The sequence below is a fragment of the Kogia breviceps genome, chromosome 3 (genome assembly GCF_026419965.1).
Source record: "Kogia breviceps isolate mKogBre1 chromosome 3, mKogBre1 haplotype 1, whole genome shotgun sequence".
Lineage (NCBI taxonomy): Eukaryota > Metazoa > Chordata > Mammalia > Artiodactyla > Physeteridae > Kogia > Kogia breviceps.
Genome location: NC_081312.1, coordinates 183,552,306 through 183,574,723, shown reverse-complemented (window position 1 = coordinate 183,574,723; position 22,418 = coordinate 183,552,306). Strand labels below are relative to the sequence as shown.

Here is a 22,418-nt window from a genome sequence, read left to right as displayed (position 1 = left end):
AGAACACCGCCAACGCCCCGTGTTCCGTTTCCCTAGGGGACAGCACCCTGCTGGCAAGTGGGGTGAGCAGCACAGGCGTGGGCGTCAGCTCACTGTCGCGGAGCCCCTGGCGTTGGGGGAGAGGGTGCGGCTCGTGGTGCGACGGCTGGGAGTGAGCGGCGGGAGAGGTATCCTCCAGGGCTCCCCTCTTCCTCCCAGACGGAGGCCTGGGCAGAAATAGGTGGCGCCTGAAGAGGGTGCTGTGCGAGGCCTCAGATAGAGAGACCTAGGGATGCAAATATATGAAGAGCGTGAGCTGCCCTCAGAGACTGCAAGGTGCTGGCCTTGCACCGAGGCCGGAGCCGGAGCCGGAGCCGGGAGGGTGGCTTTCCGCGGACACCCGCTGGGTGAAGACCTCCTCGTTGCCTATAGTCAGGCCTGAAACTTAAGTCTTTATTGAATTTGTTACAATATTGCTTCTGTTTTATGCTTTGGCTTTTTGGCCGCGAGGCACGTGGGATCTTAGCTCCCTGACCAGGGATCGAACCCGCACCCCCTACATTGGAAGGCAAAGTCTTAACCGCTGGACCGCCAGGGAAGGCCCTCACGTGGGTTTTTAACCAGGAGCAGGATTCCCCAGTTACAAAGATAAATAGTAATAAAACTAAAATCTGTAATTTATCTAGGTAGAAAATGGAAAATTACTAGACACTACAATATAGCTATGAGAGCAGAAACCTTGTCTGGTTTGTTCATTGCTGTGTTCCCAGAGTAGCACAGTGCCTGGTGTGTCGTAGACCCTCGGAAATACTGGTGGATTAATTTATGAACCTTGTTTAATGACTAACACATCGTGCCTAACAGGGGTTTCAGAACTGATATGTATTAGGTAAGATCTGTCTGAAAGCAAAAGGCATTTCCGAGTCATAGAAAATTACTTTATAATGATGATTCATACAGTGATCCAGAAAGATCTAATTGTCATGAGTATTCATGAACAAAATAACATCAGAGTTCATAGGGCAGGAAATGGTGGGAAATATCACTCAGTAAGTTTTTACCGAAGACTTAGCATGTGCCACAAAATTTTATTTCTCTTTAGATTAACAATAAATTCACGAAAATAGTCAAAAGTTGTTGTTTTCTAATCTACCAAGGTCTTCCTAAAGTTTATTTGTTTTTTTTGTTTTTGTTTTTTTTTTTGCGGTATGCGGGCCTCTCACTGTTGTGGCCTCTCCCGTTGCGGAGCACAGGCTCCGGACGCACAGGCTCAGCGGCCACGGCTCACGGGCCCAGCCGCTCCGCGGCACGTGGGATCCTCCCGGACCGGGGCTCGAACCCGTGTCCCCTGCATCGGCAGGCGGATTCTCAACCACTGCGCCACCAGGGAAGCCCCTTCCTAAAGTTTAAATGAAAATTAAGTATAAGAATAACCAGGAAGCTTTTTGAGAAAAGAAGTAATAAAACAAGTAGGGGGACAAATAAAGTTGCTCACAAACATGCGGTAAACAATGTTGCCACATCAAGCGGCTCTAATGTTCTCTGAAAGCAAGGGTGTCTTCATTAGCTTGAATGGCCTGTTTATGGAAAAAGAATTTGATTTCCATTAGTGTTAAAATATCAAATTATTAACGTTAACCCACGCATGTCTGTAACTACTTTCTTGAATCCCAACACATTCACCGACCTAGAGTGCTAGGTTAAAGACATTTGTGACTGGTTTAATTGAATGATTATGTTTTGCATAACTGTTCTGTCATTTGGGTTGTACTGTAAAAAAAAAGAAAAAAAATCTCTCTTTCCAAGAATCCTTTAAAATTGGAAATGTTTTTATGTCTAACAGTATTGGAGGCATTAACTCTGTTTACTTCCTTTAGATTCTAGACTTAAGGATTCTCCTGATGTAAAAGATTGTTGTTTGATTTTTATTTTCATTTTAGGAATTCAGCTTTAATCTGTTCACAAACAGTTGTGAAATAAATAAGTTGCTTTTCCTAACAGTCCTGTGCTGACCAGCTGTGTAACTTGAGTGTGTGTGCTAATCTTACTGCCCTGCTCCAGGTTTCCTGACAGACTGCTGAGTGTATGATTTTCAGATTGTTTTCTTTAGAACTCCGGGATCCAGAGGTGCTTTAGGAACTTTTCAGTATTTAATTTTTATTTCTTTTTACATATATGTCTTAAACTACTTAAAAGCCTGTGGTTTAAAAATGATAGACATGTACATTCAAACTTTTAATACAGTAGAGAAAACTGATGTGTTCCCCAGGTTAAGTCACTCTTTTCAGAACTCAGAATAAAGCTTTTCCTGCTTTATTCACAAGCTCAAACTTCTTAGAAATGTGTTGTAATTAGGAATGTTGTGATTCTGGGCTTATGGCTTTAAATTCCTGGGTAAGAGTGTACACTAAAGAGAGCTTAATGAGAATTGGCAAACCCATGACTTGTATTTCTCTATGTTTGTCTCCTGATACTTTATATAAAATAGGAGCAAAACAGTACATTTTAAAACTATTTAGCCCAATAGGGATTATTTTGATTAATCTTATCTACAATCTTTTGAGGTTCTTTGACTACACACAACTGTAAAACAGTATAGTAATTGTGGATAACTGAAAATGGGACCTTTTTCCATTTGGTGATATATTGACAGAGACATACATGAAAGGGATGGAGACTGGTCAAATACATCACATTTTCTAAATAAATAATATTAATAGAGAGGTATTAAAAAATTCCTTAGATCCTTTGCTGAAAATCATTAATTATAAAATAAAGTTTTCCATTTTTGATTCCAGAAGTCACAGCAGTCTTAGACTTGAGGTGTCAGAGACACAAAATACGTAGCATCTAGGAAACTAGCTTTCCAGCTCTGCTTTGGCTGGCTCTCGAGTTTGGGGGAAGTCACTTAATTTTTCATAGCTTCAGCTTACTGCTCGACTTTCTTCACAAAATTGCTTTGGAAAGTTAGTTTAACTAAAGTTTATTTAAAAAGTAGTAGGTGTTTTATAAACTTTTAAGTGTTATAAATAAAGTTAAGTGTCACAATTTCTGATGTATTTACTTGTAATTAGTTAGCATTTTTCCTTTTGCCCCCTTCTACGCATGTTTTTATATTTTTTCTTTCCCCCCACATGTTCATTCCTTAGGGTATTACACTAGAAGAGTTTGACAGATTATCTTTCAATATGATTTTAATGAGCCCTCCCTGTCAGCCATTCACAAGGTACGTATAATAAATATTTCTTTCTCTGTTAGGAAGAGTACTTTTGAAGGACTCATTAAATCAAATCACCCTATAATTTCAAGCACAGACACTTTGAAGTCCATCAGCTGCATTTCCCTAGTCTTGAAATTTTTCATCTCATCAATAATTCCTTTTCTCTACACACATTTATAATTCAGCATTAATCATAAAGAAAATAGCAATGACTGCCAGATGAACACAGTAATTTGGTCAATAGTAGATATGCAGAGACTGTATGGTACCTCCTTAATACCTACCAAAGATACAATATTTATTTCTGACCCAAATTACCTTAAATTATTTAAACTAATGAGCATTCAGGAATGTCTTCCTAACACTGATTAATCAAAGTAAATTTCCATAGTTAATATTCAGGTCCTAAATTACTTAACTGTAAAATTTTAAAGCTAGTCAAGAATGCATTTGTGAATTTTAAATTTCTCAAAATTGATAGGTACATTTAATAATACATACAATTAATAAAATGACTTTTTAAAGCTGTGTTCCAAGACAGCTTTTTATTATATGGTGTTTATTTGGCTGCGTATTTCAGGGAATTATATTTTAGGTAAAATCTTGACTAATTCCTCTTCATTTAGTTACTTTTAATAATAATATTTCAATTATTTTAAGTAATAATGATAATAGTGATGCCCCTCTGAGTGTCTTACTGGGGTATGTCATTTAATAGAACAAGCTTATGGGATGGGCATTCGTATTATCATCATTTTACAGGTGAGTAACTGAGGCATAGAAAGGTTAAGTAACTTTCCCAAGGCCATACAATTAGAAAATGTTAGAGCCAGGACTTTTTGATTATGTTATAGTCCTATTAATATATAGGACTATTAATATACAGTCCTATTTAAACACATAATGTGATTTTAAGTGGGATATAACATGTAGTAAAAATTCTAATTTAAATAAATATTCTCGTGCTTAATTTCCATCCAAGTTTTTATTTATTTCAAGTTTTCTAAGAAATTAATTCCCCAGGGATTTATGGTGCACCTACACGTGAGGTATTGCTTTGGATGCTGGGTCCCATCCTTACAGAACTTATAGTCCGTGGGGAATGACTGACAAATAATTATCCTAGAATGTGATTTAAGGTATATAATAAATGAATGCTGAAACTGCCATGAGAGCATGGAGGAGAGAGGTGTTATGTTGCTGCATACCAGGAGGGACGAATTCTTTTAGAGGTGATATCTGTATTGTGTCTGAAAGCAGGTTGGGAATTTATCAGTGAAGGCGGACGTTCCGTGTAAAGATGGCTCCGAGCTTGTGCAAGTGTATGGCCTTTTTTTTTTTTTTTTTTTTTGTGGTACGCGGGCCTCTCACTGTTGTGGCCTCTCCTGTTGCGGAGCACAGGCTCCGGACGCGCAGGCGCAGCGGCCACGGCTCACGGGCCCAGCCGCTCCGCGGCATGTGGGATCTTCCCGGACCGGGGCACGAACCCGCGTCCCCCGCATTGGCAGGCGGACTCTCAACCACTGCACCATCAGGGAAGCCCAGGGCTTCATTTTTTTTTTTTTTTTTCCCCCGGTACGCGGGCCTCTCACTGTTGTGGCCTCTCCCGTTGCGGAGCGCAGGCTCCGGACGCGCAGGCGCAGCGGCCACGGCTCACGGGCCCAGCCGTTCCGCGGCACGTGGGATCTTCCCGGACCGGGGCACGAACCCGCGTCCCCCGCATCGGCAGGCGGACTCGCAACCACTGCGCCACCAGGGAAGCCCTCACAGGTAACTTTTTTCTTTTTTTTTTGTACGCGGGCCTCTCACCGTTGCGGAGCACAGGCTCCGGACGCGCAGGCTCGGCGGCCATGGCTCACGGGCCCAGCCGCTCCGCGGCACGTGGGAACCTCCCAGACCGGGGCACGAACCCGTGTTCCCTGCATTGGCAGGCGGATTCTCAACCACTGCGCCACCAGGGAAGCCCAGGGCTTCATTTTTTTTTTTTTTTTTTTTTTTGCGGTACGCGGGCCTCTCACCGTTGTGGTCTCTCCCGTTGCGGAGCACAGGCTCCGGACGCACAGGCTCAGCGGCCATGGCTCAGGGGCCCAGTTGCTCCGCGGCACGTGGGATCCTACCGGACCGGGGCACGAACCCGTGTCCCCCGCATCGGCAAGCGGACTCCCAACCACTGCGCCACCAGGGAAGCCCTGTATGGCTTTTTTAACTACAGTAAGTGGGAGGCTCGGAAGAGAGCGCAGGCCAGCGCTGTGATGCCTCAGGTATCACTGCAGTGGGACCCCTGTGTGTTCCTACCGCTGCCCCCGCTCTGTATTAGCCCGGCTGCAGCTGCTGATGGCCGCAATGTCGGATCCTGTAGTACGATCATCTTTGGAACACTGAGAGGAAAGGGACAAAATGAGAGGAAACCTAGATTTCTGAGGAATCTCTTCAAGTCCACTCTAATCTCCCATCCGAGCCTCAGATCCAAGGATGATTTTGGTCCTGCTGTCAGGTGTGAGGACACTGATAAGTGATGTCAAGTAACTTATTTTAGACCACGAAGCTAGTAAGTAGCAAGGCCTTACACCCTAGTCCTCTGTTGCTACGACTCGCGCCCGATATGTCTTCTTTTCTGCTTGCTTCTTGATCATATTGAATGTTGCCTGCAAGACTTAACTGCTAGTCCAAATACCGCCTGTTCACACGTCCTGTTTGACTTACTTAGTCTAGCCAAGTTGCAACTCCTTCGTGTAGAATCAAGCCTTCAGCTTCAGCCTCTCCTTTTTACCTTGGACAAGGCAGTTCTAGTTTTACCTCCTCCCTTCATCTGCTTAGATGGTGATTAGTTACGAATGCCATCAACTCTACATTGCCGCCTACAGCTCATCCATCTGAGCTTTTGTTGTCTCACCTGGGGCAGAGCAAAAGGTGTCATCAGCTAATTGTGTGTGTGTGTGTGTGTGTGTGTGTGTGTGTGTGTGTGTGTGTGTCCTGCGCAAAGTGATTTTAAGAGGGTAATTGATTTTATTCCTTGTGGACTTCTTGTTCTTTGCCTCACACAAGTCATTTGGACATATTACCTTGTATTGATTATAAGTATATTTATTAGACAGGCAAGGCTTTTAAAAATTAAATGAAAAAATATATTTTTGTTCTCTATAGCAACAGAGATGATCATATTTTTTGTGAGGACCAACTAATTTTAGTTCTCTGTTTTGACTTTTAAAAAGTGATTTGCTATCTTTATGTAAGATTCTTGCTGAACTTACTTTCCTTACCCTTTTAGAATTGGCCTGCAGGGTGATGTGACTGACCCGAGGACAAATAGCTTCTTATATATTCTAGACATCCTCCCGAGGTAAAAACTTAAATTCCTGTACAAGCTTACCTTAAATGTAAGACTTTACATCTGGAAGAACGTGATGTATGTAATTTTATAGAGATTAGCATCTTATACAGATTCTGTGCATGTCATTTATCTTCTGTCGTGACTGATAGAGTAACTGCAAACGTTTGTCGGTTCCACAGTTGCCGCTAAAAGTGACAGGGCGTTACAGCCTAAGCCTCCATTCTGTGGAAATGTCAGCCCTTTGAGCTGTGCAAACCCATGTTTTCATTAAACTTCAATGGAAATTAACATTTCAAATGCTAACTTTATCAGGTGTGCCTGGTTTATGGGGGAAAGGAATAAAACATGAGTTGTCTCCATCCCTTATAAAATTCTTTTATAAAAACAGTTTGGACAATTACTTACCTCATATTTCCCACAAGTAAGGATTTTCTTTACTTCTTACTTCTTAGTAATGAGATGTTTAGAATTCCATTTGTTTTTGTTTTTGATTTTTTTTAGGTTACAAAAATTACCGAAGTATATACTTTTAGAAAATGTTAAAGGTTTTGAAGTATCTTCTACAAGGTAAAAAAATGTATTTGTCCCGTGTTCATCTTAGACTTGGTATATTTTATAATAGGAGCTGTTATGAAATGAAGATCTTAAAAATCAATGTGTATATTCCGACATTTTATATATGTTTTGAAGTTTACTCATTAAAATTGATTTTGAATAGTTAGTAATGTGAAGTATCACAAAGTTAGGTTCAACTGATTCTTTCCCATTTTGATATGTTTGAATTTTTCCAGAATGATTACTCATTTTAATGAGAATGGTATTTCTCAATTTTAGCTGCTTACATTGGTGCCTATTTCTTTAGAAGTAGGAATGTTTTCAGTAAGAGTTTGTCCTACTGACAGGCGTTTTCTGTCCTACGGTTGGATTGAAGAAGCAAGCCCAGTGTCAGGCCCCTTTCGGAGAGTAGCCCAGCTGGAGAGAATGTATCCACGTCCTTGACTGACCTGCTGTCTATGACCGTGTTCCCCCGTCTGATTGGCTACAGATACAGTTCCATTCCTATAGTAAGCTTATCATGAGTGGATTGGTGATTCTAACTCACCAGTTTTATAAATTATCTGGTAGCTTTATTTATTTATAATAGGGATCATCTCTTTTGAGAAATGTAATTTCTCAAGTACTGGACTTAAAAAAGACCTAGGAGTATTCTTTTTCTAAACAACTTAAGTGGAGGTACAGTTTTCATGTAAAACAAAGTTTTATGTATAATATTTTATATAAGAACCCTATTTTGAACTATAGAGTGAAAGCTTTTTTCTTTCCCTTTGCCTTTTCAGAGACCTGTTAATACAAACAATAGGAAATTGTGGCTTTCAGTACCAAGAATTTCTGTTGTCTCCAACCTCTGTAAGTACTGCAATTGTAAATTCTTATATAAATTTTCCCAAAGGGAATTTGATTCGGTAAAAAGAATGGCTCCGTTTTGGATAATATTATAGGTATATCTTGCAGTTAGTTCTGACATGGTTATTACTTTCTATATCTGAATTTTATAGCTATATGTGAATTTTATTTTTTTATGATTACTGTACTATTCATAATGAATGTAAGAATGTCTATATGACTTTTTACCTGGGAAATATAAAGTGAAAGTGACTCATAGACATGTGATTTATCTGATTCCATCTTTATTTCATTCAAATAAAGGTACAGAGTGACAGTTTAAAAGGTTTAAGAATTTGCTACAGAGAAGTCTTCCACAAATCGATAATAGAATTTTGTCTGGCAGAAACTAATGTATAACCGTATGAGTGTTTTTACTAGGTGCTAAAAGCTGATACAGATCTCTTTACTATCCTATAGCAACTAACTGCCCTGTTTCGCTTGCAGCTTGGCATTCCAAATTCAAGGCTACGGTATTTCCTTATTGCGAAGCTTCAGTCAGCGCCGTTCCCTTTTCAAGCCCCTGGTCAGGTATTATTATTATTATTGTCATCATCATCATTATTATCAGTTGTAAACATATCTAACTCTGCTAATTTATTTTCAGGAACTACTTTGCGGAGGGTTTTTGTTTTGTTTTTTTTAACATCTTTATTGGAGTATATTCGCAGAGGTTTATGTGTGTCCTCTAGTGCCTGTAATATAGACTGTGCCTGAGGTCTGTCTTGTAGGCCTTTTCACCCTCCTCATGCCACTTTAATTGCTTGAAACAAAACCAGAAACGTTTCTTCCATCATCATAAGGAGAAAAATAAGTTAAAAGTAAAAAAAATTACCATTAGTGTTGTTAACCTTCTTTCCCCCCTATAATTTCTCTTCTGACCATTGACTCTTTTGCATCTATTATTTTTCTCCCTCAATAGAAGCCACTGACTACTTTTGATAAAATAGTATACTGTCTTAAAAATGGCTTGAGTATTTTCACACATCAGTTGCATTTTATTTGAAATCTATGCTCTTTAGCCTTAATTGATTAAAATATGGTAATGACTAGTACAAGCTAGAATAAAATGCTCAATTGCTCTATATAGGATCTCTCGTTATGCCAGCAATTTTCTATGCTTCTGCTGAAAATTGGTGCGGATAATAGAGTTTTGGTGGTCCGGTGAAGCTCTCTGTAACCCTCACAGGGAAGAACTCAAAAGTCATGTCCTACTAACAGGGCTTCAGTAGTATCATTTGAATCCCCCGTAATACAGTATCAGTATTATACAATATTGTGTTATATAATAAAATAGCAATATATCTCCCTTTAATAGTGGGCAGTTCCAAAAACAGTATATAAAGTATGTGAACAAAGACTTCATCATTAAAAACTCCTGGAACTGTTTTTTCTTTCCCCAAATAGGACTTTATAAACGGTTACCTGTTTTGCAGGGACATGTTTTTCCTGTGGGACTCAGGGATAGAAATAACCTTTCAGGGTGAAGAGCTCTTTTCATTTTTAATTACTGATTTTCCTTTAGATCATGGGTATGTTCTAGTTTTTTGTTTGTTTGTTTTTTAATTGAAGGAGAATGGCAAACTTTGATCAAAAACACATTTTCTGGAGATTTTCCTGTTGCTTTCTCAACTTCTTTTCCAAATATAATGCTGTCTCTATATTCAGCATACTTCCTATTACTTTGTTGAATGGTTTTATTAATTCAGAAAGCAGTAATTTCATGAAATAAATCATCTATAGCCTGATGCCTATCACTATATGATGCAAAACTTGTATAAATACTAGTAAACCTCAACCTCAATTTCTTTTTTTTTTTTTTTTTTTTTTTTGGCGGTACGCGGGCCTCTCACTGCTGTGGCCTCTCCCGCTGCGGAGCACAGGCTCCGGACGCGCAGGCCCAGTGGCCATGGCTCACGGGCCCAGCCGCTCTGCGGCATGTGGGATCTTCCCGGACCCGGGCACGAACCCGTGTCCCCTGCATCGGCAGGCCGACTCTCAACCACTGCACCACCAGGGAAGCCCCCAATTTCTATCTTTTTAATGACAACTCAGTAAAAACTAAAGAATTTTTGTACATAATGTTGAATGGATGTTATTAATATGTCTTTTATTTTTAAGAAAGCTTTTGAGAGTTTGTGTATTTTTACTTAATGCCAGGTACTGATGGAGTTCCCCCAAACTGAATCTGAACATCCACAAAAACATGCGATAGATGAAGGAAAAAAAACTGAAGAAAAGAAAATTGAAGAAAAGAAAATTGAGCCAAATATTTGCTTTGATAGCAGCACACAACGTTCTGGAAAAGAGGCCATTCTTTTTAAGCTTGAAACTGCAGGAGAAATTGACAGGAAACGTCAACAGGACAGTGATCTCTCTGTGCGAATGCTAAGAGATTTTCTTGAAGATGACATTGACATGAATTCATACTTTTTACCACCAAAGTCATTGCTGCGATATGCTCTTTTGTTAGACATTGTTAAGCCCACATCCAGAAGATCCACATGCTTTACGAAAGGGTAGGTTTTAAGGAGTCTCTGTTCATGGCATATCCACAGTAACCAGGTTTTCATAACTATTGTTTCTCTTAGTTCTTCTCAAAACAAGGAGCATTTTATAAAATGTTTCTGCTGGAATGATTTTTTCACCCTTACTTGCCTGCTCTCATCATGTCCCAGTGGAATATGCACAAGTGAACATTCCTCCTGGCAGAACGTGATGAGCACAGCCCACAAAAGTGCCCATAGAAGACAGTGCCATCGTTTGGTGACCTTCATAGCAGCTTAATTACCCACAGTGGAGACAGGGTTTCTGTAGATGGTGAATTGCTAACTGTTTAGCACCTTTCTTTTTATAGTACCTCAGAAATTTCTGTCCACTTTCATGATCAATGCACAAGAAGAAATTAAATTTTAATATCAAGAAATAACATTGAATATCCTGGAACACATTATAGCATATTTAAATTTTATTTAGTTTTTTGAATTAGTAGTATATTCTTATGGTTCAAAATTCAAAAGGAGCTAAGATTGTAAGACTCCCTTCCAGTTCTGCCTCTTGTTCATCCAGTTTCCCTCCCTACGTGCAACCGATGATTTCAGTTTACTCTCTGGTCTTCCAGAGGTATTGCATGTGAGGTGTGTTTAAATATACATGTATATTTTTACCCTCTCCTTTAAGTAAATGGTAGCATACTATATTCATTATTACCTGCCCTTTTTTTCATTGCGCAGTATAGTTTGGATATTATTAACTATGGGTGCTTAAAGAACTTTCGTATGTTCATAGTATAGGTATGTCATAATTTCTTTTACTGGTTACCTGTTGATGGACATTTAGGGGACATCCTTTGGATTATTTCTCAAGAGTTAATGTGTTTTTTCAACTTTTATTTTTAAACCTAGGAAGAAGGGGGTAAATTAGACCCTTCAAGAAAAATTTGTAAAAGATCCATCTCTACCCCTGTTTGTTAATTTCACTGACGCTCTTTTGATAGGTAGTTGTATGATTTAAAAATTCAAGCCTTCTCTCTTTACCTACTAGCTAGTTGTCTTGCACAAGACACTATGTCCCTGATATAATCGTACCAGGCTCACCCTGACTTTATCATACTCTGCCCTTGTACTTTCAGGGGAATGGGTTTATTGCTTTCCGTTACCTTAAAAGACTTCACTCAGCTGTTGTATATTTCCAAGTCTGATAGGTTCTGTTTAGGACTCTCATAAAACAGGACTTATCAATTTTGTAATAAAAAACAACTTTGAAATTCTTTTATAATTATAAAAACGGTATAAAAGAAGCCTTATTGTAGAAGTCTATTTTAGTGTAGATAATATAAACACATACACATGTGATATATAAGAAAACAGCTTTTCTTTGATGGTGACTTTCTCTAACTTCTATTTTAAATTCATCTATTAGGAAAAAATGATAAAATGTCAAACAGCCAGCTTGGCAATGATCTCAGGGAAAGAAATATTACTAATACCTTGCATTTCTGTAGTGTTTGGTAATTTTAATACATTTTTAACAATAATCTGATTGTTTTATGATAAAGAGTAAAAACATACAGTGTTACAGTAAGAGGCAGATGCATGTTTGGTGGGCCTGAGTTTGTCATGAGACTGGAGAGTACGGTTTTGGGTTCATGAGAAGAAATGATGGTTCAGGCATTATAAGAAAAGAGCAGCAATTTATTTTCACCTACATAACATTTGGTCTAATGTGGCAGGGATGCCAGTATTGAATAGCATTTAGATATAAAGTCATAACAAATGCATACTTTCTGTTCATTTAAATGTGATGAACATTTAAAAAATGACAATAATGTATATGTAAACTAGTATTCACACAACAAAATCTATGCCAAGTTTAGTGTCTGAGAAGTTTAAACAGATTTATCTTATGTCTTTCACCTGGTAAGTTTTTAAATTACAAAGCATATTTATGTGATATTATTTAGAATATTTCAGAAGGATGTATTAACAACTATGTAAGATTGATTCATTCAAGAAATATTTAAGAAATTTAGCATTAGCAAATAGATGCTACAAAATATTTGTGTTAATTTTTTAGTTATGGACGCTACATAGAAGGGACAGGATCTGTGTTGCAGACGACAGAGGATGTGCAGGTACTCTGCATGCTGCAGAACTAAAATATTTGAAAATTATTTTACATAAAATTATCCTTAATACTTAAAATTTGAGAATGTTAAAATAAGTTTACATGTTCAACTGGAATGAATATGTGTATATAATAATTATTTACTATAGAATAGATCTTTTCTTCTTCTTGTTGCTAGATATGAGTTGATGTACAAAAGGTGTTTTATGTTTTTACTTTCTTTTTTTTTCTTACCTTTTGTTTTTCTTTCTGTTCCATAAAGAGTAATTTGAAATGCAGAGTACAGTACTTAATGGTCTCTAAAATTATGCACAAATATCTTAGTACTGGAGCCTTCCTTTGGAGCACATACCATTAGAAACGCCTGTTAGGGAAAAAAATCTATATTTTAGGAAGGCTTTTTATTAATACTTCAATTGCTAATTCTTTATGGTATCATGGTTGAATACAAGCTTGATATATTACAAGTTTTATATACTTCTGAATAATTTTGAAGTGAAATCACATTATCTTCTTTTATGCTGATTTAAACTCTTACTGTTAATAAAATTTACCCTTGCTAAAAACCCTATCAGAGACAAACGAATGTCTGGATTTGAGAAGTCATATTTATTAAATATATTTTATCATTTTAAGAAAACATCTTAATTTGATAAAATTGGTCATAAACAGTAAACATTTTAATGGCTGCTTATTTGCTTTGTAAAATCGACTTATTGGTTGACCAAGTTTCTTTTTTGTATCTTTCACTACATTTCTCTTATGTTATATTGTCATTTATTATTTCTATTCTTATGAGTTAATTTTTGAGGGGCCCAAAATGACAGATACACTGAGAGTATCCTGATCTATTCAACATTAAGGTTTTGTTTGTTTTCTGAGTTTATCTGGCCCTTGATGAGCCAGTTACACAGTTCATTGCACAGAGACTTTTTTAGCCTGTGCTGTCATGTGCTGCAGAAGACTATATGTCCATCATTTTTAAACTGTCTCACAATAGATGATATTATCTTAACAAGTCTAATTGCACTCTACTTTATTAGTTATTTTGGATGTTTTCCTACAGATTGAGAATATCTACAAATCCCTTACCAATTTGTCACAAGAAGAAAAGCTAACAAGATTGTTAATGCTTCAGCTTCGATTTTTCACTCCTAAAGAAATAGCAAATCTCCTTGGATTTCCTCCAGAGTTCGGTACGTGGGATACATGCAGACTCCAGCTTTCGCTGATTAAAGGTCTCAAAATTCCTTAGGGACTCATGCATAGTTTATGAATAAACCCTTTTGCGCAGACGGACGTGAGAGCGCTTCCTTTCCCGATTGTGCCATCTTTGACATTTTCCTTCCCTCCTGTGTCTGCTTTCTTCATAACCTGCCCTAGTCCATTCCCTTCAGACTCGGTTCCCCTTCTCCTCTTACTCCAGTAATGGTTCCAGGTGCTCTGCAGGAACAGAAGGGCCAAATCAGTAATTCCTCCCTTCTCCCTACAGATGGTTGTCAATAGCGTCTCTTTCTCGAATTTATTTTTTCGCTTCTAGGAGTACTATTCGAATAACCTCACACTAGATCTTGTGAAAGAATGCCTAGAATTGTCTTTTTTTTAAATGAAGAAATTAACAGGCAACTGAGGAATTTATTTTCGTGTGGTGGAGAGGTAGGTATTTCTACTTCTACTCCTCGGAGATAGCACTCATCGATTACATCCCTCTCCTTCCCTACAAGGTTTAAGTGGAGAAAAGAAAAAGTGGAGAGGTGGTCTAGAAAGGAACTTTCCTAATGGAAAGTAAGGGTGGCTCAGGAGTACAGATGCCAGAACTGACACGAAATTAGGGAATTTGAAGATGGACTCTCAAGAAGAAAAATGGAGATACGGTTGCCAAGGGAGAAAGACAAGTAGAGAGGAAAGCCAGGGACTGTTGCTGTTAAGAGACTGGACACAGCGCCTTTACGTCTTAGGGCGCCCCGACACCCCCCCCCCCACATCCCGCTCCCTTGGCCTTGGTGGTCTTGTTCTGTGGATGCCATCGGCTTCCGGCGCTGCGGTGGGTGTGCTCCTAGTACCTGGCTAATGGGAGGGGAGAGAGACAGACCTCCCTCATGTGCCTCCAGGGCTGCACCAGGAGGACGTGTGCTTTTGATAACTGATTGGGAGCTTGAATGCAGACAAGCCAAACTTCGCTAAATCCAATGTTGTTGTAATATTAATACAGTCCTATTCTTGAAGAACATCATGCGTTAAATAGACCGTGTTTTAAAATCTAAATAATGGATTTACAGTTGAGGTTTGGGAAGCATCTTTTTGTACATTGGGAAGAAATTGCCAACAGAATTTGACTACCCTCTTGGTAATTGATTCTCCAAGCGTAGTCACAGCAACGAGGCTTATTTTGTACTCTCTGCCTTTTTCTTGGTGATCTCATTCGGTTTGAAACATCCCAGGGAGTGTTTTTTAAGAAAACATAGACTTTCCGTGTCTTAGTTTATGTCACAAAGTGAGCGAGAACATCAATAAAACAAAGAACTGAGAATTGGACTCAGGAATTTAATTCCCAGTCAACTGTCCTGGTTACTTTTTTTTTTTTTTTTTTCATTTTTTTAGGATGAGCAATCAAAGGTACTTTCTGTACTGCTACAGAGAGAAAAGAGATTTACCGTCTAATAGCAACTAATTTCTAAGTTTTATTTGAGTGCTTATTTTTTCAAGCAGTAGCAATCACTTTGGTAATAATGAAATTTAGCACAGACCCCAGAGTCAGACTGACCGAGTGTGAATCCTGGCCCTACTGAAGCCGCTCTCTGCCGTAGTTTATGCATCTGTAAAATGGGGATAATTACAGCACCGACTTCATAGGGCTGTTGTAACGGTTAAGTGAGTCAACGTATGTCACGTGCTTACAACCTATCTGACACATAATGTAAAATTTGTGCTTTTATATTTTAAATGATAGATTTATAGCCTTTACTTCATAAATATTTTTTCTCAGTATTTAAAAATATCTAAGGGGCAAAATAGGATTTTTCGAAGTTCTCTGAAAATATATGTGTAATGCATGCAAGAAAGCCATTTTAACTGCTTTACCTTATTTGAAAATATGTGATATATGTGTATAGTCAGTGCCCTGTTGTCACCACTGAGCAGCACTGTGACAGAACTGTCCTTCGCGTGTGCCTCTGACATCACTGACCCTGGGTCCAAAATGGGCATTCTTTGAGTTGCTTGTCCACCGGGCATGATGGATTTGCATTGATTCTCCCGCACAGTTTGCCCTGGTTCTCTTTGTGGCCAGTGGCATGCGTTCATGAGACAGCAGGCTTTGGAAGAGACAGACACTAACCGACACTTACTGAATAAAAGCTGCTCTCTTGACCTTGTTCATTCTAGGTTTTTTTGCTTTTGAGGATTATTATTTTTAATGTACCTAAGTTTTTAAAAAGTCACCTTTTAACTTTACAAAATTATGTAATTCTTTCCACAGGTGAGTTTAGATTGTAATATCTATGTATAAAATACACACATGCATATGTATATATGTGTATATATGTATGTGTATATATATATATATATGATTTTTACAAATCTGACTTGTTTGTTTTCATACATTTCTTCCCCTCTGGTAGAATCTTGATATCTCAAGACATAAGCCTAGGGGTAGTCTAAAAGTTTGTTTGTAGGTATTTCTGCCTCTGGCTACTTTGAAGTAAATAATTTGAGATGACTAATGTGCTTGCCTAAGACATATTATCTTTTATGATAGCAATTTTATGATCATGCTCAATTGCAAATATAGTTTTATTATGGTAATCACTGTGATTTTATTGCAGTAAGTATAATGTCTAGTGTTGGTGAAGCAACTTTATCAGGGTTTGAAATTTTGCTATTTTTAATGCTCTTTAATTATTTCCTTTATTACCTGATTTGCTTTTCCTTTATTTAATTGCTATGCCAAAGGATTCTGAATGTGAAATTCTGGAATTGTAACTAAGATTCTGGCATCCACTCTTATGCATGGACAGTATTTTATGGTGGTATGTGCCAGGTTTTGTTCCAGCAAATGTTGTATCTGTGGGCCATTTTGTTTTGCAAAAGAATGTCGCAAATTGAACTTCAGTATGAGAATGTCAATTTGTGGAAGCAGAATGTAAAAAAGCAACTCTGAGGGACTTGTATCCAGAATATATAAAGAACTCTTATGACTCAACAATAAAAAGAAAAATAATCCAATTTAAAAGTGGGCAAAGGATTTCAATAGACATTTCTCCAAAGAAAATAGATAAATGACCAACAAGCACATGAAAAGATGTTAAACATTATTAGATATTAGGGAAAAGTAAATCAAAACCACAGTAAGATACCACTTCACAAAAAGACAGACAATAACAGTGTTAACAAATTGTGGAGAAATCAGATCCCTTGTACACTGTTGGTGGGAAGATAAAATGGGGCAGCTGCCTTAGAAAGCATTCTGGCAGTTCCTCAAATGGTAGACACAGAGTTACTGTATGACCCCACAATTTCACCCCCAGGTGTATATCCAAGAGAACTGAAAAAAGCTTAACACATACACACATACGTACACGTTCATAACATCAATGTTTATAATAATCAAGAAGTAGGGCAAAAACCCAGATGTCTATTAATGAATGAATGAATAAATAAAATGTGGTATATCCATAAGATAGAATATTATTCAGACAGAGAGAGGAATGAGCTATTGGTACATGTTATAACATGAATGAGCCTTTTTTTCCCTCAGATCAGATAATTTTTACTGATGTGCTTGATGTTTGAGTTACGCTATATTTTATAGTCGTATTATACAACATACATAATATTGTTAATACATAATGTTATTATAAGGACTAAGATATAAAACATAGAATACTTTGCTTTTAAAAAATATTCCAGAATCAACACGAATGAACCTTGAAAGCACTATGCGAAAGCAGCCGGAGACAAAAGACAACATATTGTATGGGTCCATCTGTATGAAATGTTCAGAGTAGGCTATCTCTAGAACAGAGAGTAGATCAGTAGTTGAGGGGCAGGGAGGGGACATGGAGAGTGACTGCTAATGGGTGCCAGCATTCTTTTTAAAAAAAATTTGTATTGAAGTATATAATTAACATATAACATTGTATTAGTTTCAGATGTACAACATTACAACATTTGTATACATTGCAAAATGATCACCCACCATAATAAATCTAGTTAATATCCATTACCATACATCGTTACAAAATTTTTTTTTCTTATGATGAGGACTTTTAAGATCTCTCCTAGCAATTTTCAGATATGCAATACAGTATTACTAACTATAGTCACCATGCTCTACATTATATATCCCCAGGACTTATTTATTTTTATAACTGGCAGTTTGTACCTTTTGACCCATTTCACCCATTTTTCCCCCACCCATGCAACCACCAATCTGTTTTCTGTATCTATGACCTTGGTTTTTAAAATTTGTTTCTTTGCTTGCTTTGGTTTTTAGATTCTACATATAAGTGAGATCATACAGTATTTGTCTCTCTGACTTTGCTCGGTATAATGCCCTCAGGGTCCATTTCATTCTTTTTTATGGCTGGGTAGTATTCCATGGTGTGTGTATGTGTGTGTGTATTTTCTCTTTTCATTTACCCATCAATGGACACTTAGGTTGTTTCCATATCTTGTCTGTTGTAAATAATGCTGCAGTGAACATGGGGGTGCACGTATCTTCTCTAATTAGTATTTTTGTTTTCATTGGATAAATACCCACGGTGGAACTGGTGGATTATATGATTGTTCTAGTTTTAATTTTTTGAGGAACCTCCATACTGTTTTCCATAGTGGCTGCACCAATTTAAATTCTCACCATCAGTGCATAAGAGTTCTCTTTTCTCCATGTTCCTTCCAGCTCTTGTTATTTCTTGTCTTTTGGATAATAGCCATTATAACAGATGTGAAGTAATATCTCATTGTGGTTTTGATTTGCATTTCCCTGGTGATTAGTGATGTTGAACATCTTTTCATGTGCCTGTTGGCCATCTGTATGTCTTCTTTGGAAAAATTTTTATTCAAGTCCTCTGCCCATTTTTTAATCTGATCATTTATTGTTTTCCTGTTGAATTTTATGACTTCATTATATATTTTGGGTACTAAACCCTTATCAGATATATGATTTGCAAATATTTTCTCCTGTTCAGTAGATTGCCTTTTCATTTTGCTCATTATTTCCTTTGCTGTGCAGAGTTTTTTAGTTTGATGTAGTCTCAGTTGTTTATTTTTGCTTTTGTTGCCTTTGCTTTTGCAGTCAGATCCAAAAAACCATGGATGAGACTGATGTCAAGGAATTTACCACTTATGTTTTCTTCTAGGAGTTTTATGGTTTCAGGTCTTACGTTCAGGTGTTTAATTCATTTGGAGTTAATTTTTGTGTATAGTGTAAAATAGTGGTGCAGTTTCATTCTTTTGCATGTATCTGTCCAATTTTCCCAACATCATTTATTTAAGAGACTTTCCTTTCCCCATTGTATATTCCCAGCTCCCTGTCATAAATTAATTAACCACATATGTGTGGGTTTATTTCTGGGCTGTCTATTCTGTTCCTTTGATTTCTGTGTCTTTCTATGCTAATGTCATACTGTTTTGATTACTTTAGCTTTGTAATGTAGTCTGAAGTCAGGGAGCATCATGATGCCTCCAGCTTGGTTCTTCTCCCTCAAGGTTGCTTTGGCTACTTGGGATCTTTTGTGATTCCATAGGAATTTTAGGATGTGGTTTCTATTTCTGTGAAAAATGCCATTGGAATTTTGATAGGGATTGCATTAAATCTGTAGGTTGCTGTGGATAATGTAGACATTTTAACAATATTAACTCTTCCAGTTCATGAGCATGGAGTACCTTTATTTGTGTCTTCAGTTTTTTTCACCAACAGTTAAATTTATTCCTTGGTATTTTATTTTTTTTGATGAGACTGTAAATGGGATTGTTGTCTTATCTTCTCTTTCTGATAGTTTGTTGTTAATGTACAGAAGTCAGCAGATTTCTATATATTGATTTTGTATACTGCAACTTAATTCATTTATTCTAACCATGTTTTGATGAAGTCTTTAGGGCTTTCTATGTATAATATCATGTAATTTGAAGATGGTGATAGTTCTACTTCTTCCTTTCCAGTTTAGATTCCTTTTATTTCTTTTTCTTGCCTAATTGTTCTGGCTAGGACTTCTAATACCATGCTGAATAAAAGTGGCAAGAGTGGGTATCTTTGTCTCATTCCTGATCTTAGAGGAGAATTTTTAGCTTTCATTATTGAGTATGATGTTAGCTGTGGGCCAGCTTTCTTTCTGAGGTGTTGAAACTGTTCTGGCATTAAATAGTGGGGATGTATGCTAAATTCTGCAACTATACTAAAACCCACTGAACTGTACCCTTTAAAAAGGTGCATTTTAGGGAATGCCCCAGTGGTCCAGCAGTTAGGACTCCTCGCTCTTACTGTCGAGGGCCCAGGTTCAATCCTTGCTTGGGGAACTAAGATACCACAAGCCATGCAGCATAGTCATAAATGAATGAATGAATGAATGAATGAATGAATGGATAAATTAATTAATTAATGAAAAGTCTCCCTTTAAAAGAAAAACTGCATTTTATAGTATGTGAATTCTGTCTCCTGAAGGCTGTTATTAAATAACTGAAATAAGGGTAGCCACTGCTTTTCCTAAAGTGTCCTAGTGCTCAGATTTCTATTAGTTCTGTGGATGTTATGTGTGTATGTGTGTGTACCGAACAAATATGATATGTGATATGATAATATCACATTGTGTAAGCAATGAAATGTTATATAATATTTTTGGCTCCAAATTCTCATTTGTTAATTGAACTTCATGGAGACCTTAGGGACTTATTTATGTAAATAACCACGCTGCTTTTACTAAAGAATACATCCTTTTATCTGGAAGTTAATATTGCAAGTGATTGTATTATAAATTGTTACCTTTCTTTTCTAGGATTTCCTGAGAAGACAACTGTCAAACAGCGTTATCGTCTACTTGGAAATAGTCTCAATGTACATGTAGTAGCTCAACTAATCAAAATCCTATGTGAATAATTTTTAAGTAACTCTGAAAGATGGTGGCAGTATTCCATTATATCCAGATGACAATACTGAAATTCTTTTTTGAATTAATTTTGAGAAAATTCAACTAAATTATCTTATCCTCTCGTTAATAAGAATTTGAATTTATCAGGAAAATGCTGTTTTGTTTCCTTAAGTTTATATTACTGTGTTTTATAAGGTGAAAATTATTATTATGCTTTAGGAGAATATCTTTTTATATGAAATTGTTAAATATATATGTAAAATATTCCCTTTATAATATTATGGTATAGACAAATTTAGGAATATTAGAATTTTAATGTCTACATGAATATTTTGTAAAGTGTCATAGCAGGTGTACTATATGAACTTGAGAAACTGTATATTGTGTATGTTAATTAAAGAAGTTGCTTTATGAATCTATCATTTTACTTTTTAAAAATAATTCTTCCTATTTCTAAAATGATGATTCTAATTCTACCCTGTTTAAAATATTGAATGTTTTACTTAATTTCAATTTTTTAAACATTCCTTTATTTTATCCAAACAAATGTGTATAATATTTTAGACCAAATTATCATCATTTACCTTATACAACAGTCTGAAGAAAATGTCAGAAATAGTAATCCTAATTCTTGATTACCTCTCCATAGGTATGCCATAGAAAGTGTAGGTGCCTATTATCTGATTATCTTTAATTCTACTTCCTTCTGAAAGACAAAATTCACTGTCTCTTTTTCATTTGTACATACCTACCTGTAGTTTGCTATTTTCAGAGCTTGCTTCTGTCTTCCTTTTCAGCTTTTTGTTGTAAGTTGAATTTGCCATCATGTTCTAAGGAATGTAGCACACCATTAAGATTTTAGGGAGGGAACTCTGCCCTCTGACCCCATTCCACATACCTATTCTGTGAATTAACTTTTATAACTTTAACTTTCTCTGACTCTCCCTCTCTATAGACTTCTTGGAATTAGGACTCTAATCAGATTAAATCTTGCATCATAAATCCTGTGGTTTTGATTTTGGTGATAAAATCAAGTGACAAATAGAAGAGATGAAAAGAAATAAGATGAGAAATTTTGTCACAAAATTTTAATTTATATTTTTATTCTTAAAAAACAATCATCCTGATATGGGAAAATTGGAACCCTGTGCATTACTGATGGGAATATAAAATAGTGCAGCCTCTATAGAAGATAGATGATAATCCCTTTAAAAAAATTAAACACAGAATTACCATATGATAAAGCAATTCCACTTCTAGGTATATACCCAAAAGAATTGAAAAGAGGGACTAAGATATTTGTATACCAATGTTCATTGCAGCATTATTGACGATATTCAGCTGTAAAAAGGAAGGAAATTCTGACACGTTACAACATGGATGAACCTTGAAGACATTATATTCAGTGAAATAAACCAGACACAAAAGGACAAAGTCTGTATAATTCCATTTATATGAGGTATGTACAAGAGTCAAATTCATAGAGATAGAAAGTAGACTAATAGTTACCGGGGCTCAGGAGACCAGGGAAATGGGAGTTCATGTTTAATGGGTGTAGAGTCTCTGGGGGAGGTGCTAAAGTTCTGGAGGTGGATAATGGTGACGGTTGCACAACAATGTGAATGTACTTAATGGCACTGAATTGCATGCTTGAAAATTGTTTAAATGGCAAATTTTATGTTATGTGCATTTTATCACAATTTTTTTAAAAAGCAATCATTCCCCACCACCATTT

General features: G+C 36.9%; 1 protein-coding gene across 5 annotated transcripts in view; it reads left to right on the top strand.

Annotated features, from left to right (window-relative positions):
* Positions 1–22,106, top strand: part of TRDMT1 (tRNA aspartic acid methyltransferase 1) — a 61,435-nt gene extending 39,329 nt beyond the window's left edge. For 3 of the 5 annotated variants that reach the window (XM_067030495.1, XM_067030496.1, XM_059059209.2), the window contains 9 exons: positions 3,129–3,205; positions 6,468–6,539; positions 7,032–7,097; positions 7,868–7,937; positions 8,421–8,504; positions 10,134–10,492; positions 12,549–12,606; positions 13,666–13,795; positions 20,591–22,001. In XM_067030495.1, the coding sequence (XP_066886596.1) occupies positions 3,168–3,205; positions 6,468–6,539; positions 7,032–7,097; positions 7,868–7,937; positions 8,421–8,504; positions 10,134–10,492; positions 12,549–12,606; positions 13,666–13,795; positions 20,591–20,691 (978 nt within the window). In that variant the 5' untranslated portion in view covers positions 3,129–3,167 and the 3' untranslated portion in view covers positions 20,692–22,001. Of the gene's footprint in view, positions 1–3,128; positions 3,206–6,467; positions 6,540–7,031; positions 7,098–7,867; positions 7,938–8,420; positions 8,505–10,133; positions 10,493–12,548; positions 12,607–13,665; positions 13,796–14,139; positions 16,796–20,590 lie in introns of those variants that run through there. The other 2 variants (XM_059059205.2, XM_067030494.1) reach the window with 2 other exon arrangements.
* The last annotated feature ends 312 nt before the right edge of the window (positions 22,107–22,418 follow it).